The sequence below is a fragment of the Pinus tabuliformis genome, chromosome Q (genome assembly GCF_031772625.1).
Source record: "Pinus tabuliformis cultivar Carrire ecotype Pingquan chromosome Q, CPIR1, whole genome shotgun sequence".
NCBI classification, from domain to species: Eukaryota; Viridiplantae; Streptophyta; class Pinopsida; order Pinales; family Pinaceae; genus Pinus; species Pinus tabuliformis.
This window is the reverse complement of record NC_142296.1, coordinates 1116473463-1116482632: the sequence shown is the minus strand read 5'-3', so window position 1 is coordinate 1116482632 and position 9170 is coordinate 1116473463. Positions and strand designations below refer to the sequence as shown.

General features: G+C 32.9%; 1 protein-coding gene across 2 annotated transcripts; it reads right to left on the bottom strand.

Annotated features, from left to right (window-relative positions):
• Positions 1-604: 604 nt before the first annotated feature.
• LOC149223429 (gamma-glutamyl peptidase 3-like) lies at positions 605-1935 on the bottom strand. Of its 2 annotated transcripts, none has more exons than XM_089383292.1 (4): positions 1573-1935; positions 1316-1471; positions 1021-1188; positions 605-909 (listed from the first exon to the last, which is right to left on the bottom strand). In XM_089383292.1, exons 1-4 carry the CDS (start codon positions 1876-1878, stop codon positions 772-774), a joined length of 768 nt encoding a protein of 255 aa, XP_089239418.1. In that variant the 5' UTR covers positions 1879-1935; the 3' UTR covers positions 605-771. The 2 variants fall into 2 exon arrangements, with proteins under 2 accessions (XP_089239418.1, XP_089239419.1); XM_089383293.1 differs by having other exon boundaries at positions 606-885.
• Between the last annotated feature and the right edge of the window lie 7235 nt (positions 1936-9170).

Genomic DNA, 9170 nt, shown 5'->3' with positions numbered 1-9170 from the left:
TCCGAGTTGTCAAAAGGGAGATCCAAAAGTTAGAATGATACACATGCAAACACATCTAAAGGGAACAATCCAAGGTCCAGTGGGTAGACCAGACTTGAGATACATGAGTTTAAGGAAGACCAACGCCTCGAGGCCATCATGATTAACTTGTAGTCTTTTGCATGGGATAAAAGAAAATGAGAGGGTACATGTGAGAAGATAAATCTAGATAATCATTTTGGTAATCCCTCTTTATTTTTTAATTTTTTTGTCAATATACTAAATTGTTACAACTCAAGGCAAACCTATAGGTCATTAGGATGTATATTTCCTTTTGAAATAAATGATTTTTTCCAAGAAAAAAAAGTGTTTTGATACTTACTATGAATTGATACTTATTGACATTTATTAACCATTTAATTTATATGATTATACTAGTTTATATGATATGTATCAATTCCCTATTGAACATAAAAGAAAAATGCAATTCCTTAAACATTTCTCAACCCAATAACACATTAAAAAGAAAAAAAACTATGCTTAAATTTATTAATACAATGATTAATTCCATTTAAATTAAATAATACCATTAATTAGTGCCAACAATGTTTGTTGAAGTTCCCACCAAGTACTTAATGTATGGCAATAACCTTGTCAAGTACAACATAATTTATGGTTTGAATCCTTGGTAATTTGGGTTGCTTGTGGGCTTCGAATTGAGGATTCAAATTCCCAGGTTTCACTAAATTAAACACTCCCACAGGTGGGGCAAGTCCCAACTCTTACATGTTGCTAAACATTGCACTTCATTACTGTAGAGTCAGACTTCAAGAATGATTTGCATATGTTTTGCCAGATGTCTCTGTCAGGTTGCTTCTTTTGTAAGGCATCATCCTTCATCTTCTCCTGAAAATTCAGAAAAAGGCATACCTGTTCATGAATTGACAGCTAATTTAGCTTCCATGTTTCATTTTCAAAGGCGTACCTGTTCATGAGAAATTAAACAAAAACTGAAAGATGAAGGACTTGCTCTAAACTTACTTCCGTAAGATTCTTATCCAAAATGCTATCGACGAGATGAAACAAGATGTCAGTGGTATACTCTGGATGGCCTTGGATGCCCATTATGTTGTCACCCAAACAAAACATTTCAATGTTTGTTTTCACTGAGGAACCCACTACCTCTGCGCCTACCGGAACTTTATACACCTGTTCAACAATTTTGTTTCGGTCAGAGTGTGACAGCAACTAAATCAACTATAAACTTTGGAATTTAGAAGGCAAAAATCACAAATTATTGCAAATGCAAAAAGAAATCTGTGTGAAGGAAGAATACCTTGTCTTGATGGCACTCAATTATAGTAATCACAGAAGGGATCTTTAAAGCAGGATACTTTGCTGAGAGTTTATCAGAGACTCTAATTTTCCTCACTCCAATATCCCATCCACCTAAATTTCTTCCAATTTTTCCTCCCAAAGCTCGACACAGAACCTGCTTGACAGAGAACAAGAAACCTGTAAGTAATTAAATACGGCGTTGAAGGCATTATATATAAAGAAATCAAGAAAGGGCGAAGGGGATAAGAATACTACCTGGTGGCCGAAGCAGATACCGAGGAGTTTAATGCCCATTGTATACAGTGTCTGCAACAAATTGCAGAGTTTCAAGATCCATGCATCGTTTCCGTGGGCATCATAACGACTCCCGGTGACCACAAAGCCATGATAGTTGCGCAGATCTTCTGTTGCAGGAAATTGGTCATCAACAACCCTAAATAAATCCCAAATTTCCTCTGGTTCGCTCAACATGTTGGCAAAGAGAGTGAAATATCCACCATATTTATTCTTCAAATAGCCCTCATCAGGCGCACACAACAGAACGCCGAATCTCTTGGCCATTCTCAGCTCCGAATGTACTCGATTTCTTCCGGGAGAACGGAGGAGTAAGCGCGGAGATGAGCATTGAGAAGCGATGGATGATGGGGCGGGCAGGGCAAGATATAGGCGTCTACCTCTCTATGTGGACACCACCAAGCAATCCGTGTCATTGACTATGGCGTCAGAAGCAGACAGAACTTTTGAAGAATGTGTTGTTGTTATGAGCTCCGGGGCCCACCTATGTAACTATAACTTTAACGCGAACCTGGGATTGGGACGTTACCTCCAAAGTTTAAGGTAGCTATTTGTACTTGTCAATTATTATTATTATCTAATTTTAAAGTTAAAGTTAAGTGAAACATTAAATTAGTGTATGAGATTCTTGTTTATAGAATAAGGAATCTATCGTTTTTGTGATTTGATTACGAAATCTATGAAATTTTACATACTTTACTTTTTTAGTTTTGATACTGTGCCTTTTTAAAAAAAAACACATACTCTTAACCATTAAATCATTTTAAATAAAAAATACTTACAATTTTTTTAAAATGATTTAATTTAAATTCTTCACATCATAGTAATGTGGTAGTAAATTAGTAAATTTGAAAATCTATTGGAGAAATAGATAAACTATTCTTTGATTGTTAAAATCCAATATAAAACTCAATATTCCCATTTATCACTTTAATCAATATCCCCAGCGTTAATATATTAAAATAATGCTATAAACTTTCAAATGTTGCTTAGACTTTGGTTTCTCCCATTGAGAGAGGGGACGTACAGATTTTTGAGTAAAAATCGTCTACTTTTCAAACTACTTAGAATGTGAAAAATTCATTTTTGTTTTTTTAGTAATTTCCCGCTGATCTTTCATCTCGACAATGAGATCGCACATTGTTTTTAATTCAAACGTGGAAAAGATGATTGTATGTATATATAGTTGCAATATACACACCTCACAAGTCACGAATTTTGGCTGTTATATCAAATGCAGTACAGGAGGTTGGGCCGAGTCCTATTTCCACCTCCATAGCAAAGTTAATGCTATGGAGGTACCCCTCTGACAGTCGCAGACAGCATCATAAACCGCATCCCTCTCCGGCATGGCATGCATCCCCCTCCGGCTGCCCATCGACGCCCCCATCGACCCTGCCCGCAACCACGCACCTTGCTACACACCTCCCAACGCAAATCATGAACACGCGCCATTACTATTTTGAATTTGAATTGATCTCCCGCCTCATCATTGATTTGAATTTGAATTGATCTGCCGCGCTACTTTGATTTGGAATTTTGTGGCGACGACCCACTCAACTAGGAACTGTAAAGAGTCACGCTCGTCAAATTAACAAGCCTTCCTAATTGTGCAGGGAGCGCTGCGGTGAGGTTTTTCTCCCACAAACACAAGATTTCCAGGTGGACCAAATTTACGATGGAGAGCTCGTCAGTATTGTGCGAGATTTGTCCACAGATAATGTTCTGGGTTTGCATGAATCTGTCAAGTTGAAGTCTAGACGCAACTTTTCGTCTTTTGTGGGTATTGTTTTTCTCTTGAATGTGTTTACAAGTGGAAAGCTTATACAACGAAGCCAACGGTTTGATCAAAAAAGCAAAGGGTGCCCAGGGAAATATTCTTTTATTAAAGATAATGTAGAAGTTCACACACATGAAAAGTTTATTAATGTGATAACAACTCTAAGTGTCCCAGGAAATTTTGATTATATATGCACTTCGTTCATTACCATCTACCAATTATTTTTCAGGGCCTCTGTCACTCCGGAGTTTCATTTCTTTCATCTTCCTACATTTCGGTATTGCAATGAGCACTGTTGTGCAAAAACAATTTAGCAACTGAAATGGAAAGAAAGTATCATTTTGTAATTATGGAAACTATGGTTAATGAATACATCGTATAGATCATAGAGGTAATTTTCCCCACGCTCGCTCGTTATGCAGAGGACAATTACCACTATGCATGTATTCACTAACTATTGTAGCCATGATACAGAGAAAGACCTTAGCCAACCATCTCTAACTGTATGGCAACTGTTGAAAACTGGAGAAACGCTCTTTGTAGAATATAACTTCATGTTGGATATATAAGTCTGACTGTTTATTTATTTGTTTCTCACTATCTTTATTTATTTTCTTGTGAATCACCAGAGACGAGGGAGAGCTGCAACGATAAGATGGTAAAACTTGTGGTGAAACAGATGAAACAACCAGGCCTGGACGTGACCAAATACGGTCTTAGCGCAGCAACAACATAGTGCGAAACTTTAGATCTTGGGATCTTGGGGTTCAGTGGCGTAGGAAAGATAATGCTGGAAAAATAAATTTCAATAGAAAGCACTCATATCATCATTGATCATGCTTTCTTTTTATTAGATCTGAGACATAAGGCCGCCAAAGGTCCTTTGCATTTGTTGAAGTTAATATTAACGGGCATTATATTAAACAGAGGGCTTATAGCATAATATTAACTGGCATTATATTAACCAGAGGGCTTATAGAATAATTTTAACCCACATACTTTCAATACAGGGGGATCTGTGATGCAGGGTGGATATGTAACTTTTCTAGAGCGCTCGTCCATATGTTTATGGCTTAGGAATTTTAGCATCCAGAGATTTGTACAGGATTTTGGGAATTACGTAGTTTTAAATTTATTTTATTTTATGAACGAAGATTTGTTTCAATAATGGATTATGCTAATTATATATATATTAAGCGTTGTAAGGGATAAATTTAATAATAATTAAAAAATTTAATCATTTACAATGCTTTTACATTGGTTGTAGCTTGGTATCGGTTAAGTTATATTAATATAAAACATATAATTTTATTTGTATACGTATATAAATATGAGTATTATAATAGTTTTAAAAATATTATATATATATATATATATATAAAATTAAATAAAAACATAAATTTTTTATTTTATTATAAAATAACAATTACATTATAAAAGGAAATATAGAAAATAGAGGTGTATAATATAGAAAATAGAGGTGTATAATATATTGAAAAGATTAAAATTACATGTTATTTTTTATTTTTTAAAATTAATCTTTAATTTTGAAATAATTTCTTTTCAAGAAATTTTTTGAAAGGCAAAAAATGACATACATCAATGTTTAAAGCATGACATAAATAAATCAAGTATTTTATATTTTACTTACAAGAATAGAGATAAATACATTAACAAAATTAAAAATACATAATATACATATGATATTTTTCTTTTTAAACAAAAAATCTTCAATTTTGTAATTTTTTTTCCCTTTTAAATTTCTTACTATCTATTAAGTAAAAGGCAAAATAAGATATAGACATCAATATTTAAAGCATGATACAAATAAAAACTAGTATCTTCACTAGTATAGATGCATTTACAAGATTAAAATTACATAATTCATGTACATGTCATTTTTTTCCTTTAAAAAATAGTTATTAATATTGTAATTTTTTTTTTAAACTTTGTGTCATCCAAAGGAAAGAGTTACAATGACTAAATATGAGTTTAACTTTTTAAGGCAAGAGAAAGTGGAATTTCTAAAAAGAACCAATTACTTAAAGAAATAAAAAACTTGAGTATTATTTTCGTGAAGTCTTTTGCTTCCATTGGCCTAACTGTAACTATTATGACCTCCCTCGAGAAAGGAAGATTCCATTTCTTCTAAGAAAATTGAAATCCCCAATTAAATAGATTATTAATTATGAAGAAAAACCCTCAATATCCTAGCCAATTGAACATTGCCTCAACTTATTAGAGATATCTAAAAGGGAACACATACTTTGTTTATACATGGCAAGTGGGTAGGTCAAAGTGTATGACTATTAGAGCTACCATACAAAACGTGACATATAGAAATAAAAGGACATTGGAGATTAGCATGACATGCTGCTATGTTCTTTTCTTCTTAATGTTATCACCTTGCAAAGATTCTTTTCAAGTTCACTCTTTCATAGCCCTAGCCTATCTATATTAACAAAATATCCACAAATTGTATAGTATTTCCCTTTCACCTTTATAAACATTATTTCTCCCTTATTTTCAAATTATAATTTAGTATTAACAAAATATGCACATTGTATAGTATTTCCCTTTCACCTTTATAAACACTATTTTCCTTTTATTTTCAAATTATAATTTAATATTAAAAAAATATGCACAAATTATATAAATATATATGAAAATTTATTTATGGTTAGAGGCTTCTTGATAAAAATAAATGTTTATTAAATTACAAAGAAATTGATTCTTTCATAAACTACAAAGCAATTGATTTTTTTATGGACCAGTAAGTGTTGTTTACTAAGGGGATGTGATGCAAGCTCGGTTAGAATCTGATCAACACTTCCATGTTTCTAGCTGAATCTAACAAGCCCTTCCTCAATTTTCCACCCAAGATATAAATCCATTTTTAATACTCATTTTCCTTTAAACTTTCCATCATTAAAATTAGTGGGAGGAGTTGAAAGGGTATAACATAAGCCCTTTATAAAATCACTGGATTTAAGTCTCGCTTTAAGTATAGCCACCAGAGCCAAAATGTGCATACAAATGCATAGCCCAACCAATAACAAAACCATAGTGGCTTCGACTCTTTTATAATAAGCGTGTGGGGAGAACAATCCCTTACCTTTCCTATAGCCCCTTCGAAATCATTCTCGACACTTAAGAATTTCTTCTCGCTTCACTGAATGTGACCATCCTTGTAACCAGGTCCTTTTCCTTTTGCTCTTGGTGCATAGTTCTATATCTATCTATATTGAATAGATGGCTCAGCTTCATGGCACTCATACTATCTTAGCTCGTATCACCTGCTCGTTGTAATAGAACTCTTGTATATGCTGTAATTATGATATAGCTTGTATAAAGGGTAACCTCGATATAACCATTGTTTTTCAAATTTTATTTCTGATGATCAATTACGATTCATGTACGACAATATAGAATAAATCCAATAAATAACTTATACTACTCATCAGGATGGAATTTGATGGGTGATTTACCTGTCAAATATCTTAGCTAATGTCTAAACAGATTCCTTAACAACTACTCACAAGCATTCAACCATCATTGGCATTCAAATATCTTAGCTGTGAAATTATAAATTAATTACTTTAGAATTCAACCATCATTGGCATAATTTTGTATCAAGCACCGGCATAATTTTGAAACAAGGGTTGCGCCTATAGCAACCATAGTCTATAACCTTTTTTTAATTACTAATGATAATGATATCGTCAACATCCATAGACTCTATCCATCCATAGACTCTATCAACGCAAATACGTACACAGAAAAGTTCATTTTTAATTAAATAATAAAAATGATGTCATCACCATCCACAAAAAAACTCGAACAAAACAAAACTGTATAAAGAAAAGTCCATTTTATTAGGTTGGTTTCTGAAATCTGATAATGTTGGTTGCGTGATATGAGTATGTTTTTCCTTCATAGATTAATATCTACTTCTGCAATAGAATGTCTTCTATATTGTATGAACTCATATCACACAACCAACATTAAATAATCACTGGTTTACATCTTAATTACAGGGTACCCATTTAAACGTGTATGTCAGTAGATGAAACTGGTGTCATCTGTTTGGATGGAGAAATGGAAAACGATAGTAAAAAATCACAAAACAATTGCATAGTCTAATAAATGTGGAATATTGTTGTTAAGGAATCTGTTTAGTTATTAACGCTATGAGTATATATGCACAGTGGAAACAGTAGATAAATTTGATCTAATAAGTATAAATGGAGAAATAAAGAAATGAGGTACACATGGAAATAGGAAGAAATGAGAGTTGACATTATTTACATTAAATATTAACACTTTAGATATTCAGACTAAAATCAGTTGATGAAAGCACTGACAGACTTTGTCCTTGCCGGATGTGCAACAGTGACCACAAAAAAATAGATATGAATATTGATTTTTATTTTAATGTGTTTTTATGATGTTTTTAACAACATTGTTGTTTACATATTCATTTATAAGGAAGTAAGAAAATGGAGGAAATTAGACATGAATGGGAGGTAACTATCAAAGGCACCAAGCAAGTGTTCACTTGTCTTGTTGGTGGTTGTGCGGGGAATTTGAGTCGATCTAAGCTATCTGGCCTTAATCATCATCGCGCTACCACCCACAATCTCCCACCAATTCCTCCACGTCAAAGAGGTTGAGTAAGAGATGCAAATGCTACATGGGCGGTCAAATCAACAAGTGCAGTTAAAAGGCAAAATGTCAAAATACAATATGATTTAGATGCAAGGCTATGTCGTGCACGACAACAAGCATATAAAAGATTTGTCAATGAAGAAATTCTTTCAGCTGTAAGTGTTTATTAGTATTTATTTGTATATGATTTTTTATTAATATTGTCAATGAAGAAATTCTTTTAGCTGTAAGTATTTATTAGTATTTATCTGTATATGTTTTCTATTAATATTAATTTATTGTTGTGGACTAAATTCATTGAAACTTGTTTTCACAGTGAGTTGTTACATTTGATCAGCTTAATGATACTTCAAAGCAAAGGATTTGTGAAAAAATTCAACGTTGGGATCAGAGTCTACCTCGTAGACGCATGGAGACAATGAAGCGCATAGATATTTCTTTAAAAGAGAAAGCAAGCACTAAGGTTCCCGATGATGTGGGGGAAGAAGGATCAGATGGGCACAACCATATATTAAACTTTGATGAAACTAATCAGGACAATGACAACACAGTTGAGTCCATTTTTTTGCATATAATAATTGTTTAGACATTTTAACATTAAATAATATTTATATTTATTATAATTGTATACTAATTTCTAATTGTTATTGATATGCATAGCCTAATCAACAAAATTCCCCAAATTCAAGCCACCAACCATTGCGACGCTCACCTAGATTTCAAGGTTTTCAAGGGGTTACTGGGCCAGTAAGTTTTTAATCCATATAACCTATTCCACCGAAAATATTAATATATAAATTGTTATGTTTTACCATAATGATGGGATGAGAAATGGATGTTCTGTATTATATATCGTTATCTTTGATTTTTTTTATTATGTGTGTGTGTGTTATTTCTTATTTATGGTGCAGGTGTTCCCTTTGGAACCATCACAATCAATGAAAACCCCTTGTAGAAGCCTTAAGAAGAATGGCAATGAAATGGTTCAAATGCTACAACCATCTTCATGTCCAATGTCACAATGCAAAGTAAGACTATATTTATTTATACTCTTATAATTTTATCATATTTTTACATTTAATTCTTTTTGAGTCACATACTTATATCTATG